General features: G+C 41.4%; 1 protein-coding gene across 2 annotated transcripts in view; it reads left to right on the forward strand.

Annotated features, from left to right (window-relative positions):
* Positions 1 to 17,934, forward strand: part of HDAC10 (histone deacetylase 10) — a 52,243-nt gene that overhangs the window by 24,488 nt on the left and 9,821 nt on the right. For both annotated transcript variants that reach the window (XM_066591871.1, XM_066591870.1), the window contains exons 6-13: positions 1,400 to 1,504; positions 2,406 to 2,474; positions 5,173 to 5,299; positions 6,786 to 6,851; positions 7,924 to 7,983; positions 8,772 to 8,861; positions 13,332 to 13,438; positions 14,215 to 14,282. In XM_066591871.1, the coding sequence (XP_066447968.1) occupies positions 1,400 to 1,504; positions 2,406 to 2,474; positions 5,173 to 5,299; positions 6,786 to 6,851; positions 7,924 to 7,983; positions 8,772 to 8,861; positions 13,332 to 13,438; positions 14,215 to 14,282 (692 nt within the window). The remainder of the gene's footprint in view (positions 1 to 1,399; positions 1,505 to 2,405; positions 2,475 to 5,172; positions 5,300 to 6,785; positions 6,852 to 7,923; positions 7,984 to 8,771; positions 8,862 to 13,331; positions 13,439 to 14,214; positions 14,283 to 17,934) is intronic.

Raw genomic sequence — 17,934 nt, forward strand, 5'->3', positions numbered from 1 at the left:
CCACACAGGTGTCCAGCTGTGTCACAACATACAAACTGCCAACTGAGTACTGCTGTATCCATAGCAACTGAGGCCACAGGGGTTTGTGGGGGATGAAGTCTGCCCATAATTCTTCATTCAGCTCAGAGACCATGTGACTGATCACATAACGGTGATATCATTACAGGTCCTGTGAATACACGAGCTATGTATGTGTAAATTTGTGAGGTGTCATTTATTGAAGTCTCCAAACAGATGTCTCACAAGCAGGTACAAACTTCCAGACTGAGTACCACTGTATCTATAGCAACTGAGGCCACAGGGGTTTGAGGAATTATGGGCAGACTATATCCCCCACATTCAGTGCAGAAGGAAGATATAGGACCTGTGGTGATGTCACTGTCATGTCATCAGGGGGTGGAGCTAAAAGCCGATAACTGACATCACAGGTGCTGTCAGGCTCTGCATGTAACTCGCACATCTCTCACACACACAAATTTGACAGACAAGTGGTCGTTAGTAGTTTGATAGAGGTAAGGAACATTCTCCTCAGTATATGCACACAGAAGTCCGTTAGATTCTCAGTATATACACATAGAGGAGTGTTATATTCTCCTCAGTATACAAATTATTTCCCTAGGCTTTATAGTTTCCAAGGGAAAGAAACTATGTCATGTATCACAGATTTTCAGTTTTTCACGCTTAGAATTGATTATTGAAGTTGCAACCCCTTTATTTTTCCTATTAAGATGTAAAGAATGGTCGTGGCAAATTTAATGTTTGCGCTGTTCAGATGTGTGTTATTAGTTACATTACATCTGGACAATAACTGATGTACGGAATTTCAGACATGCCCTGAATACTCAAGTCTTCAAAGAAGCATACCAACTCTGCTAATTTAGTACCCGCCCTCAAATGACACCCTCTTGTACCCTGCCCACATCTCCTTTACTACCCCACCCTGCCCTGATTGAGCTCCCCCATTTATAAAAGCGCTGCAGAATTAGTTGGTGCTATGCAAATAAAGATTTATGATTATTACATAGGGGGTCACTTACTTTTGCATTTAGAATTGAATAATCAAGTTGCGACCCCTTTTCTTTTCCTACATAGGACCTAAAGAATGGTCATGCCAAATTTCAAGTTTGTACGACATCGGGAAGTTACATTACATAGGGGTGCGCTTACTTTTTCACTTAGCATTGAATAATGAAGTTGTGACCCCCCCCCCCCCTTTACTTATATAGGACCTAAAAAATGTACGTGCTAAATTTCACGTTTGTAAGACATCAGGAAGTTAAAGAATTAGGGGTGAGTCAGAACATTCATTCAGTCATTCAGTCCTTTTGCCTTTAATTATTCATATATAGATAGATCTATATAGATATAGTGTTTCACCAAATCTGTGTGTTTCTTGCAGACCTCCTGGACATCATAGTCAGCGAAGCGAAAGTAATGGCTTTTGTGTCTTTAATAATGTTGCAGTTGCTGCAGAATATGCTAAAAGCAAGTACAATGTTCAGAGGTGAGTAATCCAAACATTTAGTCATATGATCAGATTGCATCGTAAAACATGCTAAGAAATATTCAATTTTGTCCATAGGAATATCATTGGCTATCTGCAGTCAATTAAATTGAATTTTGCACCTGCAAATGGCATTTTAATTGGTTTGAGTTTTCACACGCGGGAAAAAACGCAGCATGTTCCATTTTAGTGCGGATCGGCCACATTGCTATCAATAGGTGCGGATATCCGCGTGAGAAAAAAAAAACATTTTAAAGCAAATGCGCGAGGAATCTGCAGCAGAAATCTGCGCGGATTGTATTTTTCTAGTGGACATCAGGCCCCTTCAGGACCGAAGAGTGATTTTCTTTTTTTTTTTTCCATTCCTGTCTTCAAAGAGCCTTTCTTTCATTGGCATAGCTCTATGAGGCTCTGTTTTTTTTTCTGTGGGAAGAGTTGTATTTTATTTTTAATGGTACCATTTAATGTCCTGATAAACTTAAATTAAGTGAGGTGAAATTGAAAAAAAAAAAGGCAATTGTGCCTTTTTTTAAAATTTTTTTTAGGTGTTTTAGTTTTTAAGGTGTTTATGGTGTAGTAAAACTAAGGCATGTAGATTATTCTCTGGGTTTTTAACTTTACAGCAATACCAAATATATATAGATTTGTTTTAATGTTTTACTACTTAAGGAAACAAAGTATAGTACATCCATTTTTTCGATCACTTTGTATTTCATTTTTGGGGGTATTGTGATATCAAAAAAATGCTATTGTAGCATTCTCTTTTTTTTTTTTTTAATTTATTTATTTATTTTTTAAATGGTGTATACAATACGTGACTGTGTGATATTTTACAGCATACTTTTATGTTTATAATCCTTTTAGTGTTTCTATTGTCAAAATATTTTCCTTTTTGCTACAGAATTTTAATTGTTGACTGGGATGTTCACCATGGACAAGGAATCCAATACATCTTTGAAGATGACCCAAGGTGTGTTGTAGAAAAGCAGATGATGTTTGTGTAACGTGTACAATATATGATCATGTCTGCATGATTCATATGAGAATGTGAGATGTCCATTAACAGAAGTGTTGTCAGTGAACCATCAAACTGCTAACGACCACTTGTCAGTTAGTATATGCGTGCTTCTCATGCTCCACCCCTGGTGATGTCATTGAAGGTCCTACAACATGTATAAAACAGTCTGACCGACAGAAGAACAACACAGTTAGGGCTCTTGAAAAGAGGACAAAAATAACAAAATGAGAATACAACTAAGCCATTATTATCTCAGATACAACTCCGCTGTTCTGACAGAAGACACTGATCTACCTCCACCAACGACATCCGGTGGGCTAAAGGACCTGCGGTGATGTCACTGCTGTGGGAGGAGACAAGCTGTGTTTGTCTTGTGTGGGAGTCAGGATAGATGTAGTAGAGCTGTATGTGAGATGTGTGGAGGTCATAATGGATGTACCATGTAGCAGAGCTGTGTGTGTATCAGGATGTAGCAGAGATGTGAGATGAGCTGGGCTGTGTGGGGATCATAATGGATGTACCAGAGCTGTGTGTGTAATGTGTGGAAATCAGGATGAATGTAGTAGAGCTGTATAATGTGTGGGGTCAGAATGGATGTAGCAGAGCTGTATGTGTGGTGTGTGGGGATCATAATGGATGCACTACGTAGCATAGCTGTGTGGAGCATTGCGCCACCAGAAACACTGGTAGTATAATTTCCTAATAATTACTAGTATTTCTATAAGGGCTCATTCACATAAGCGTATTTAGTGTCAGTCCATGAAATGTGCAGTATTTTTTTAATGGACCGAAAACCTGCATTTTTCCTGTGCGTCACTTTTTTTTTTTTTTTACACTTTAAGGGCTCATGTCCACGGGCAAAATATGATTTAAGATCCGCAGCGGATCTCCCGCATGCGGATCCGCATCCCATAGGGATGCATTGACCACCCGCGGGTAGATAAATACCCGCGGATGGTCAATAAAAGGGATTTAAAAAAAAATGGAGCATGAAAAAATCTGGACCATGCTCCATTTTCGTGCGGGTCTCCGCGGGTTTCTATTGAAGCCTATGGAAGCCGTCCGGATCTGCGGGAGACCTAAAATAGGAATTTAAAAGTATTTACCCATCCGGAGCGGACTGGGAAGGTCTTCTCTTCCTCACGGCCGGATCTTTCTTGCTTCGGCTCGGCGGATGTGCCCGGCGCATGCGCGCGGCACGTCGACGACGTGCCGCCGGCGTGACGAATTCATCCGCCGGCCGAAAAAGAAGATCCGGCCGTGAGGAACACCAGACCTTCCCCGCCCGCTACGGATAGGTAAATTCTTTTAAATTCTTATTTTCAGCCCTCATGTCCGCGGGGCAGGAGGGACCCGCTGCAGATTCTACATGTAGAATCCGTAGCGGGCCTGATTTTCCCCGTGGACATGAGGCCTAATACTCCGGTCTAAATACCTCAATGCAAATCAATTGGGTTTCAGTACTGTGTACCATGCAATGTAAGTATGTCCGTGTGAATGAGCCCTTAGATGCAGCTTCTGACTGTAGGCTGCTCATCTTTTTCTAAAAGACAATTAACATTAAACATGATACAGTGGATGCATCTGAATGTACAATGTTTAATTTAACCGTATATTTAGTGTATATTTTTGCAAACTCCTGTGTGAGGGAGGCCTAAGACTTAGCCTCAAGGGGAGACTCGGCAGATGAGATCCTACTTGCCTAATTTACAGTACTTTCCTCATTTTGATCCTTTTAACTTCAGTCACCCCTTCAATGTCCTACGCTGGTAGGAAGATTACGCTGAATTGCAGGAAGCTATTGGGAACCGTGGGTGACCCCCATGGCTGGTGGGAAGTAGAGTGGTTAGTTGTGGTTAGTTCTGCTTTGTTCCACTTTGCAGCCTTGGAGTAGGGGGGTAACAGTGTGTCTCACTTCAAGGGTAAGCAGGGAAGTTGGCTTGGCCCTGATTGCCACCTAGAGGGGAAAAGAAAAACGAATAAACTAAAATTAGAAAAGCAGAGAAGACCTACAAAGCGGATAGGTCTGCCTCCTACGGGCACTAAGCTAACACTGACTAAGCTCAGTGCCTGTAGGAGGAGTATAACTGATGCGAGGGGCTATGTCTTTCTTTACTATAGGAGTTGTACTCGAGGTCTTCTGTGTCCCCCAATAACACAAACAAGCAAATCTTGTTTTTGTCCTTGATTCATCCTGTATTTTGCAGCACAACTGAGATGGGGAATAGGATGTCGTGACTTGTGCCACACTGCTTCTTACCTCATATCCTCAGAACTCAGGTTTGAGTGGAGCATCAGATGAGTCAGGTCTGACAGTGCTAATTGCTAAGTATACACTGCCAAATACCATCCGTTCAGCGGTTGTCAGGTAAAACGTCTCTAGTAAACCCTGAATCACACATTACTCAGATCTTCAACATAGTTCAGAATGCAACAAGTCATAGAAAAAGATTTACTAGGACTTAAGCCACTCCTTTCTGTATAGCTTACTGCAGTGATAACTGTATTTTGGTAAACAGAAATGGCTTTTTAACTGTTTTAATGGCAAAGCTTACAAATGAACATGGAACCATAAGTGAATAAAAGATGTTTTTTTGTACAGTAATGTGAAGTAATCCCCTTTGGTGCATTTTTTTTTTTTGTTTTTTAGTGTCCTATATTTCTCTTGGCATCGCTATGAACATGGATCTTTCTGGCCAAATCTAAGGGAATCAGACTATGATTTCATTGGAAAAGGCAGAGGAACTGGCTTCAACATAAATCTACCCTGGAACCAGGTACACTAATAACACTTTCAAAGTATTATTTGCTGGTATTATATAGCACAAACGGTAGACCTACCTGAAGGGATTGCTTCACAATCAACCTTTGTAACATCGTTAATAATAGCTGCTAACTAACCTCGTTAGCGATGAAGATCCCAGCGCGACTCTTTTACAACAAGAAAAGTGGTAACACATCCCTCGTTCTTCCTCACTGCATGACCGTGGTGGGGAGGTGCTTAAATGGAGTGCTGGTGGAACATATGCGCCCTGATACATATTCAGTGTCTGTGGTGCCAATGGAAACAGCCAAGTGCTAAAATGGGTTATCTTGCCTAATGGAATCACAACATGCTGGATAAGGGAGCGGTGTCAGTTACTTAAAGGGGTTGTCCCACTAAAGCAAGTTAGCTCCCACTGATCAGCTGGTTATCACTTATCCTTTGGATCGGGAATAATGTCTGGGACCCCCACCAATCCTGAGAATGCAGCCCTGGCTTGTTGCAAAGTGTGGACAGTTGGAGGACATACATGCGCACTTCTACTCCATTCACTTCCATGGAACTGTGGATAGGAGATAAATTTGCTTTGGTGGGACAAACCCTTCAGCCATAGAATGTAATAATCTTTATTTATATAGCGCCCACATACTCCACAGCGCTTATGTAATCTTTTGTCCATACGATAACTTTTGAACTTAAACACTCTTAGTTTAAATAAATCTAATCTGTCCTATCTATCTGGTTTAGGTCACATTGAAAGGCAAGTAAAGGTACTTTTATACGGGATGAATGTCAAGCAAACAATGCCTGACACTCAGTCCCTGTGTTTCCCTGCCCCCCTCCCCCCCCTGCTGGCTGCTCCATGAACCAGCCAGCTCTGCTAGCTCCCGTGCAAGAGCACGGGAGCGAAGAAACACGGACAAGTTTCGGGCATCGTTTGCCTGAGATTCGTCCCGTGTAAATGGACCTTTTAGAGGGAACCTTCTATTTTTTTTCAGGAAGGTGATATGTTCTGATTATAATGATCCTGGTAGTTGCTGCAGTCAGACATGAATAGCAAATTCTGTCATAAAGCACTAAGCTTAAACATGTTCTTTCCTTGAGGATTCTACTGCCCATAGTAGGATATGTGATTCCTCTCACTTGCTTATATGGATGGAAGTTTTAACATGTTGCATTCAGTCAATGGAACCCAGGCTAATGTCAATTGTTTTGTTTTTTTTTTTGTTTTTTTTTTACCACATACCCCTTGATCAGTGTAAAGATTTTTTTTTTTTTTTAACCGCCCTAAGCCAAGGATGTCATATTCACGTGATGTGACTTGTATTCACGCTAGGTGCAATTTTTAAATATTTTTTAAAAGTGTATTTTTGAATTGCTTTTTAATATTGTATGGAAAATAAATCATCAATATTGTATTAAAAAATATCCAATGTATGTTTCATAAGGCATTTTAATGACACTCACCTGCATTTCTATTACTTTTGTTTTTCTTTTAGACTGGCATGGGTAATGCAGATTACATTGCAGGTTTTTTCCATGTGCTCCTACCTTTGGCCTTTGAGGTAACTTATCTTCTAACTTTAACAAAATAAGGGACATTAATAGTGCAGTATTAAAGGGAACCTGTCATCAATTTCTTACAGTGCAATCCACCCCTCTGTTGATTGGCTTGCATATTGATTTCGCTGTAATCCTGCGCAGGCGCCATAGCAAACCCTGCCTGAGCACCTCGGCTCTCCTTTATTGGCTGTAAATTCAGCGGCGTATTATGCATGCGCTTTGAAGATTGTTACTGCGTCTGAGGTCAGATGGCTGTAGGAGTAACGATCCTCAAGGCACACGTGCAGTACGCCGCTGGAGCCTCAGCAAGGAAGGAGAGCTGGGTTTGCCAGGGCGCTGGCATGGGAATACAGCGGCGAGGAGAAATTAGTAAGCATGCCTATCAAGAACGGGCGTGCATGGTGCGGCGCTGAGGGAAACATCTGAGACTCTTCAACTCCTTTTTAATCTAGCTTGGGAAAACTTCAAAAGAAGATTGTAAAGGTCCCGGGGCACATACTGCAAAACTAATTAGTGATAAGGAAATCTCATTAACAGCACTGTTAAAGCTTTATAGAGAGCATGGTAAAAACGTAGGTTGCCTTTAAAATTATAATAAATGTGTTCTTGATCTGTATTTGAACAAATTGTGGCATGTCTGAGGGTCCCCATACACATTAGGCTTTAGTTGGCTGAATCCGTTGATGGACAGCTCTCCGATGTGTATGGAGGTCCGGGCTCCATTTTATTTTCCTGATGGATGAGGTCGGGCGAAAATAAAAAAAAAAGATTTGAAAGTAGAATTTAAAAAGCCCTATACTTTTGTTCCCTAGGAAATAAGCCATTGTCGGAGCTATCTGGCTGCAGCTTACCCCCCTAAAGACATGAACATTCAGTCAAGCTGCAGCCAGGGCAAACGGCTGTTGGCTGAGCAATAGTTTATCGGACAGTTGTAGAACGCGGATGGGCAGTCTTATTTCTGTTTTTAGTATAATCCTGTATTGTTTAGTGTGCTGCTGTTAGTTTCTTCATATTACACCCAAATTAAATACCAAGCATTTTTTTATTGTGCATACTCATTTTCCTTATTTTCAGTTTAATCCTGAACTAGTTTTGGTCTCTGCTGGTTATGACTCAGGAATTGGAGACCCTGAGGTATGTTATATATATATTTTTCTCAAATCTTAAAAATTTGTCAATTTTTTTAACGCTATTTACACCTTTGCACTGGTCCTTTTATTTTTTCTCCAAAACAATGTGTTTTTGGAAATGAAGACCTATGTAATTGGTTTTCATAAAGAATTTCTAATTGTTTGATTTCTGTGCTTGTATTATTTTACAAGGTACTGCAGGACTGGAATCTTAGCAAATTCTGTCAGAGTAAACTGACTGGTTGTTTCTTAGCTCCTCTCCTAATATGCCCCTTTGTTGTGAACCCCCATTTAGTCACTATTTTTCCATTACCTTTTACAGATGGCTGTATGACAGTGCTAGGGAATGGTGGAGGAGATCATGAGGACAGAATAGATAAAAGTACTGTTACAGAGGTCTGTAATTCACTCCAAGTGAATTTTCTGCTCATCAGCAGTGAGGGGGAACAGACCCAGCAGCTACTCAGACAGAATGGAGAGATAATCATGTAGTATTTAGTGGGCATGGTTATGCTACATAGCCTATGAAAGCTGAACCTGTGCATAGTCATGATGGAGACCAGCTAATTAGTGCTGAGACAGAAACTTGAATGTAGAAGAGCCTGCAGACCAAGTATGGGGCTTTCTAAATGCATGTGAAGGAAAGCTCAGTGCCAAAAACAGATAAGTGCATCATTTTTTTAATGCAACGATTTTAGTAAGATATATGTGTACTGAGTTTCTATAGCCTTTATGTCTTATGATGAATTCTCTCCAATAAAATGTTTTACTAACAGTAATATATATTTGCAGGGACATATGCATGCTACTCCGGAGTGTTTCTCCCATCTCACTCACATGCTTATGCACCTTGCTGGTGGTAAACTTTGTATGATCCTTGAGGTAAATGCTTGTCCTTTTTCTCTTTCATTTTAGTGAAATATAAGCACCTTTATGAAAAGCAAAGAAGAGCTAGATAAAACTTCAAAACTTATTGTATTCACTTTCTTGACTATGAGTAAGGCTGTATTTACACAGAAAAGCACAATATTGCTCAGAGAAGCAAGACCTATATTGCGCTTGTAAAATTGCAATTTCCTTTGCAAAAAAAGCACATCGCTTGGCTGAACATGCAATTTTCATGAGTGGGAAAATCGCATGTTTTTTTTCAATAGGTAAATTAAGAAATCACACTTGCATGTACATGCGAGTTCTATGCAATTTGAACTCGCCCATGGCAAATAATGGACAAGTTTTCTGCAAAATCTTTGAAAAATAACCACGCTGCAATTTTCTCATCTGCATTGCTGTGGGAAAAATTGCACATGTAAATGGACACATTTTGTGCGTTTTGAAACATACACAACTCGCACGGTAAACCCGCCTGTGTAAATATAGCCTATAGAGTTATTCTCAAATGTGTAAACTGCTGCAGGCCATGTTCTGTGATTAAACTCTCAGACCCTCTGTCCACGGCAGTGATTTCGCGGGCGGTAAATCGCCGGCTAAAGCTTTGGAAAGCGCCGGCCCCATGTCCACGAGCGGAGAATCATTGCGATTCTCCGCTCGCAGCCGGCAATGCACAGCATGCTGCGAATTGCCCCGATTCTCCGCTGTCAGCCTATCTGTCAGATAGGCTGACTTGCAGAGAACTGTCTTTCAGCTCCTGCTCTCGGGCAGCAGTTCCCGTCGCTGAGATTCACCGCAGGATACAGCAACGCCCGTGGACAGGGGGCCTTAAGTGGATACAAATAACTTTATGCTTTTATCTCAGCAGCACCTTGATGCTAGATATTTGCTTGCTTTGATATGATTCTTTTACATGAGCCGATAATAGTTCAGATTCTCACTGGATTGCGAAAATCTGAGCGATGATCGTTCTGTGTAAATACATGCACTGACTGAACGATGAACAGTAATTCATTCGCTTATTGTTCTTTGTTCAGTTTATGCTTGCTTAAAAAATGAACAATGATCAGCCATTGTAAACAGGCAGTCGTTTATTGTGAGTGGAGGTGGGCGGGCCGAAACAATCCCCAGCATGCTCAACCTCCATTCACTCAGCAATCCTCACTCCTGTGTGAAAGACCAGGAGTGATGATCAACAGGATGACTGTTGGGTTTATCTGAGTCTGACAGTGGTCCCGTGAAGAAGGGATAGATGAAATGTCTAAATTCTTTATAAGCACCTCATGTGTCATTGTTTGTTTTCTGTCAATAACTGTTTTTGTGTGCATGGGGATAGAAACCCTAGTATCAAGCGAAAGTAGAACTTGGGATCTTTAGACTTTTTAATTGGAGACAAAACCTAAAGGTTTGTCTTTTCTATATTTATTGTGCAGTTAAGTATAATGTATACATGTAAACAGCCCTTTTAGGGGAGTCTCAATGTGGGGTCTTGTAACATCGTTGCTGTCAGAAGGGTCCTCAAAACTGAGTTACATGCATTTACGTGAGTGAATGATATTAGGTTTTTTTTTTTGTAAGATACACTTTTACAAGCTGTAGCCCATAGCTTTTGAGATCAATTAACAGCATATAAGTGGTGTTTTGAGAGGAGCGACATGGAGCCAATGGGTAAGACTTGGGCACTATTCAATGTGCTCCAACTATTTCATATTGCTGAAATAAACAAGTTAATGTATGTATCTTGGTACTCTTTCACTCATGAGTCAGCTTTACTAATTAATTGGGTTTTATAAAAGCCCATTTGTTATTTCCAAGTGCCAAATAATTGCATTTGTGCACTAAAATCACCCATGTGCTCAACTAGAAGCCTGCCTGCCCTTATGTCATAGTATTTTCATACGATTTGTCTTCAAAATTAGATTTTATTTCATAGTTAAACTTCATTATTGCATTATACATTGTTAAAGGGGTTGTCCCCAGCATCCGGATCTATGCTGGAGGTGCCTCAGTGAAGGACTTTAATCCACTTGTGGTCCTGCGCACTAATTCAGCCACTTTGGCAGGAGGTGGGAGCATTGTACACAGCGATCTGTAAAAGTACGATCAACCTTACTCCTGAAATTGCTATGTTGTCCATGATTCCGGGCTCCTTGTCTTGAATAAAAAAACTCCTTGTTGCGATTCTTTCTATTATGAAAACGGCATTTGTGGGCCTGTTTTATGCGTTTTTACAGCGCCAGCAAAAAACGCCTACGCTCGTGTGAATAAGCCCTAAAATATATGAAGGATTTACCAAATTTTACTCACATGGGCGGTGTGGTTACAGTTTCGTGTTTCACTGGTTGAACGCCAGGTTAATTAATGGTGCTATCACATCTTGACTTGGCATGAAATGCTCTATATTAACATAACTAATAGAGATGAGCGAACGTACTCGGTAAAGCACTACTCGTCCGAGTAATGTGCTTTATCCGAGTACCTCCCCGCTCGTCCTGAAAGATTCGGGGAGCGCCGCTGCTGACAGGTGAGTTGCGGCGGGGAGCAAGGGAGAGCGGGCGGGAGAGAAGGAGAGAGAGATCTTACCTCCGTTCCTCCCCGCTCTCCCCTGCAGCTTCCCGCTCCGCAGCGCGTCCCGAATCTTTCAGGACGAGCGGGGAGATACTCGGATAAAGCACATTACTCGGACGAGTAGTGCTTTACTGAGTACGTTCCGTTCGCTCATCTCTAATAACTAAGACTATGACTTGATTGTGTGTTTTATCTTAGATGTCTGCTTAAGCTGAACAGACTACACCCATTCCCCATGTTCCCTTTCCCCTTGGCCCACTTCAGGACCACCAAACGCAAACACACGTTCTGTGTTCCCAATGTGTGTAGGGAACTCAGTTCCTGCTCCTGGCTCTTCCCTCCCCCCCCCCCCCCCCCCCCCCCCCCCTGCACATGAGGACGACGTATATCGGCTCGGCACGAAAACGGAGCCGATATACGTTCATGGGAATGCAGGCTAAGGCTAAGTTGACCACAGTGAAAAACCACAAGATTTCCGCCAGTCAAGCGCCGCTTCAGAACCTGCGGCATTAAGTCGCGGGTTTTAAAGCCGCTTGGCCGCACGCTTTTCTGTTGCGGTCAGCGCTCTCGTAGAGTGCAGCGCGGCCACAATGGGGGGAAAAAATGAACATGCTGCGGACGCCAAATACGCGCCGCAACCCTCGGCTTCTGCCGGCTTTGCCGTGACGGATTCGCTGTCCCGTGTGGGGGAGATTTCAGAGAAATCTCATCCACATGGCTGGCTAATCCCAGGATTAGCGACTGCAAGTGGATTTGCCACGGCGAAAATTCTGGACGAGTTTCCTTGGCAAATCCGCTCAGTGTGAACCCAACCTAAGACTTAGGCCTCATGTCCATGGGCATAATTTGGCCTACGCGGATATTTGATGCGGATTTCTGCATCAGATGTGCTGCGGATGATCTGTAAATTGTATGTTTTTGGCTTGCATGAGATAGCATGGGGCACATCTGCACGTCATCCACGGTAAAATGGAGCATGCTGCGCTTTTTTTTTCCTGTGCGTGTGATCTGCAAATCGCAAAAAATCACATCTGCAGCTATTTAATTAAGTGCGGATGCCCAATGATTCTCTATAGGTGGCTTGAACTGCAGATTGCCCACAGTGCAATTATGCCTGTGAACATGAGGCCTCATGTGTCATGTCCATGGGGAAAATATTTTAAAATCCGCAGCGGATCACCTGCACGCGATCCGCATGGAAAATTGTCTATAGGAATGCATTGACCACCCTCGGTTATATAAATAGCTGCGGATGATATTTTAAAGTGATTTAAAAATTTCATGTGCGGGAAAAAACCGCATGCGGTGAGCTGACCCGGGGCACTGGAGAAGATCAGCGATGAGAAGACATGGTAAGGAGACAGATGGGGGAAGAAATAGGGGAGTATAGAATTTTTTTTCTTATGACAAAACCCCTTTTAAGTCTAATATGTACTAGCAGCACCTTAAGTCGGCGACCAATTTGAGCTGCCTTTGAAGTAAAAATCACTTATGTTGTATGTGTATGATGAAAAGTTGTACAGACCCGCAGTCTGGCTACACTGCATAGCATGTCCGGAATTGCTGGTAGCGGTGGGTGTGCATGTGCGCCTCCTCTTCATTCACTTCAACGGGACCACTGGAAATTAGAGATCTGTCAATACTTTGGGTCTCACTAGGGACAAAATCTCTGAATTGGTGGGGGTCCCAGCAGTCGGTCACCGACTAATCGGCATGGTATCTCCTGTTCTGCTGGGACGGGAATAACCCTTTAAAGATGATAGTTGTGTCCTTATGCTGTCTTTCAGATTTGCTCATGATACATTTTTGTGCACAGTAAACACTAGTAACTGATGTGGCTTAGCTTAAGATGTGCCATTTTATTGGAGTAAACCGTTTCAGGCATTATTCTAACAGGGTGGATACCACCTACGCTCTCTGTCGGAGTCTGTTTCCATGACTGTGAGAACACTGCTGAGAGATCCAGTGCCCAGGTTGTCTGGAGAAATGACACCATGTTTCAGGTATGGTATGCTTGGTCATCATTCCATATAGGTGCTAACCTCCAACTATTCTCAGTCGTGTTTAGTTGATAAAACACTTTAAATTAGGGGTGCTCTTCCCTGCCGCAATTCTGTTAGACATAAAACCTGCATAAAAATGTGTTATTTATTAAAGGTCATCCCACAGCAACAACATAAGGACTTTATTATATTAAACATATATTGTGTGGAATGGCTAGTGTAAAACATCACTACCAATGTATGGCCAGCCACGGTTTCCGTAGCAATCTAGTGATCGTTGGGCTGACTTAAAAGTATTGTCTTGGGAGAGGGGACAGACCCTTTAATCCTTCTTTATACGCAATGGTAACATGCCCCATCCCTGTTTATCCTTGTTGACTACAATGAGGAGTGGGGGACCGTAATGGAAAAATAAGTGTAGAAGGCCAAATTATTTCCTGCAGATATTCTGCTGTCTAATCAAAACTATTTGATTTTTAACTTGTCCAACCTTATTGTTTCCCCAAGGGGAACTAGTGTCTGTCTTGTCGGAAGGTTATTTTTTTTCCCCCACACCCTTGAAGTAGCATGCCCATTCGTTAGGCTTTAGCTCAGCATAGAACCAGCATGTCCGAAGACTAGATTTTATAACATTGAAATTTATGATATGCACAAGCGAAAAACTGATGCATGATACCTTTTTTGCATGTTTGCTACTATGTCTATTTGAATTGGTATAACTTGCCATACATTTTAGCCACCTATAGGGAATAAGTAATGTAATTTTATTTTTATAGTGCTTTAGAATCCATACAGAATGCAAGGCATGTACATTCCCCATACTGGAAGTGTTTATTGCATGATGGTAATTACATATTTTTTTCTTACACTCCTTTTTTTTCTCTTTATAAATTTGTTATAGAACTTCTCTTAAATCCAAAAATTACCTAGATTACTGTTTGTAATCCTTTCACATTCTGTAGTGAGGTTTCTGAGCCATCTTGGTAAATGGCGTAACATACAAAACTATTGTTTTGTGCATTAAATAAAGTTGTAGAATGCCAAACATTAGTTTATCACATTCTACATCCATATAGAAATAGAAAATACTGTCTGACAACCAGAGATTAAAGGGCCACTCCGTTGAATTTCTTTCTTTTCGTTCATTATGCAGCATATATCCCCCCCCCCCCCCCCCCACTGGCGTTTCCAATAGCTTTCCCATTCTATCTGAAACTTCACGCCTCTTTCTGCTCATATAGTCATGCAATCTCCATTCTGACCAGCTCAGATTTACTTAGGTTTATGTTTTCGCTTTCTAGTCAGTCTGTGTGATGCTGTTGTTTAAATCCTACCTCAGAAATGGCATAGATGGGGAGTGAGGGGGGACTGACAAAGGCACTCCTACTGATGATGATCACACAGGTAAAATAAAGGTGATCACCGCTCATCCTCCTGACTATATACTTATGGTCTCTAGATTATTTTAAAGGATATACAAGGTAATTTATGATTAAACTGTCCACCCAGTGTGCAGAAATGGTATACTCTCTAGCTAATTCTGTGAGGGATCAAGGGATTGATGTGAAAGTGAAAGCAAAAATCTCAACATCAAGATGGTGCCTGGTAAGCATCAAACAGACCTGCACTGCATGGAAGTAGCTGCAATATATTGTAATAGCAGGCATCCAAAGTGTGACAGGCAATTAGGTGAGGAGGAGCAAGAATGGAAAAATGTGTTTTTGCTGGAGTGGCCCTTTATAGGGGTTTTCCCATGAAAAATATTGTTTACAGTTAAATCCAGCTCATAGTTATGGACTTTTTTCTATTTACACTTTATTAAAAAAATGTTTTACATTCTCAAATATGTCAAGCATAATGTTAGGCCTCTTTCACATGGGCATTTAATCTGTCAGATCTATATTGGATATTTCAAAAAAAAAACTGGTTAAAAAACATGTACTGTGTTAAAAAAAAAATGCTGGCTTTTTAGGGTAAAAGAAAATCCAAAAGGATCTCTTCAGCAGTTGGTCCTGTAAGCATGAATGCTATCAGGCGGGACATATATGGCCTCCTCAGTGTAAAATAAGTTGTTGAGTTACAAGGACAGGCCATGCATTTGCAGCCAGCTTGCTCCTGGTTTATGGTACACAAAACAGAATGTATGTTGGATTGATGGCGCTCCTAGTGGTTAGACTCCCACTGATAAATGGGTCATGAAAGGTTATAGTGAGGAAAAAATCCATAAGGGGAATTCGCACACAGCTGCATTGTTCTCGTTGGGGCTGCTGGCAGAATACAATGTAGTCTCCCGACTCCCGTGGAGATAACAGCATGCTGTCTATTGAGAGACGCTTTATCTCTCACTAGCTGAACCATGGATTTTAAGTGCACCTTAAAATAATTGTTCAAATGAAAAGTGCCCGATGCCTGTGTTCACATCTAATGATTATCGCTCATTTTCAGTCGTCTGAACGAATTTTGAGCAATAATCATTACATGTAAATGGGCCTTAACAGCTGCGATCAATGCTCACACTGATTGTGGCTGCTGTCAGTGGGTGTCCGCTGTAAGAAACAGCAGGCCCTCGCATTGTGTGACTCCCTCTCCATACAAAGCCCGAATGCACAGGACGCAAGTGGGGGTTAATATATACCGATTATCAGAATTGAATGGGGCAGTTTTTTTATAATCAGTACTTGGCAAGGAATTGATTTACATATACAAAAGAATGGTACACATTATATGCTTAATCCATTTTTATTGAAGCATTTTCATTTTAGATAACCTGTAAATAAACCTTTTTCATCATCATCATCATCATCATTAAACCACCTAATACATCTGAACACAATCAGGTAGTTAAACAGTGATAAATTCCCAATTATACTAATCGCCCTTAATATCACTGTCTATCAGATGAACCAAAAGTTGTTTATCTAGCTTTCCTGTGAATCACAGCTCTTAGTACAGCTATCAGTATTAGATTGTTTTAAGAGGGGAAGGAAGGATTAAAAAGAGGGGGGGGGGGGGGGATTCTCATGCACACACCATACCCACATCAGTGGAAAAAGAATATATAGTATAATGATATACGGAAGAAAAAATGTGTCCATACCCATGTGAAGTTATTTTTCGTTTGACATATAACCAGAACAATAAAGAGCAATCCTGTACTGCTGTCTGTGAATCTCCTACATTACAAAGATTTCTGGAAGTGCATCCAGGGACTGCAGATGCATATAAACTTCTCCCGACTATCTCCTCTGCCACCAACTGCTCCATAGTCATCAACTCCTAGTACATAAATTTTACTTAGATACATGAAGGATGGGGTTCCACTGGCAAAAGCTATTTTTCTTAAACACTTTTTAAAGTTGTATAACATAAAAACTATATAAATTTGGTATCGCCGTAATCCTATATATAGAATACATACAGAATAAATGTAATATCAGTTTTATCGCTCTGTGAAAGCCATAAAAACAAAACCTTCACAAACTGCCCGATTCTGTTTTTTCCATTTTACCCCACTGTTGCAGTACGTTATATGGTACCACTGAAAAAATGTAAATCATTCTGCGTGAAACGCCCTCACACAGCAAAGTTGACAAAATGGTAAAAAAATAAACTTTCAAGTGGGGCCAAAAAATGATAATGAAAAAAAATTGGAAATCTCTAGATTTGAAAGTTAAGAAGCTTGATGCTCTGGAATTATATTACTGTTACATACACACATTTATTACCACCTAATGTGAAGATTTCCAACGGGAATACGCCCTGTGTGAACCCAGCCTTACTGTCGTCATTTCTCCTTACATGTACTGGTATTGGCTATAATAATGTACAGTAAACCCTTGAGTAGCATTGCTCTTGAGTAAAGCTGGTTTCAACTAACGTTGATGTGTCAGGGCAGCAGCGGTCCCTCAAAGTTGCATTCCCCAGATTAGGGCACCGACCGCTCCATGACCCCAGGCGCCGCTCAGTGAGCTGGCGCGCAGCTGATGCCGGTCACTTCCTGCTTCTCCTGCATCAGCGCGCACCTACTCCTCCCTCTCCCCTATCCACAGTGCACAGTGCCGACTGAACATTGCTGTGTCTGCCTGCCTCCTGACACAGTGCAGCAGCTGAATGCCCAAAGTGCCGGCTGAACGCTGCCTGCCTCCTGAATCCCCACTGTACTGCAAAATGTAAGTACTGTACAGATGAGTACAGTAAAGAAACGTTTGCAAATAAATACTGCAGTCCTATGTCAAACCACAGATAACACAGTGATACATACTGCTAATAATGTCCCTGTAGTCCTATGTCAAAGCACAGATAACACAATGATACGTGGTTTGATACGTCTAGAACCAATTAATTGGATTTACATTGGAAATAATGTCCTCAACTAACATTGATTTCTACTAAAGTCCATTGCTTCCGGACGGATTAATGACGGTAGTTGAGGTTCTAATGTATATTGCTTCAACAAATGCTGATATATTTTAGTATTTGTAAAGTCTTGGTAACTT

Source organism: Eleutherodactylus coqui, chromosome 2, assembly GCF_035609145.1.
Source record: "Eleutherodactylus coqui strain aEleCoq1 chromosome 2, aEleCoq1.hap1, whole genome shotgun sequence".
In the NCBI taxonomy this organism is placed as follows: domain Eukaryota; kingdom Metazoa; phylum Chordata; class Amphibia; order Anura; family Eleutherodactylidae; genus Eleutherodactylus; species Eleutherodactylus coqui.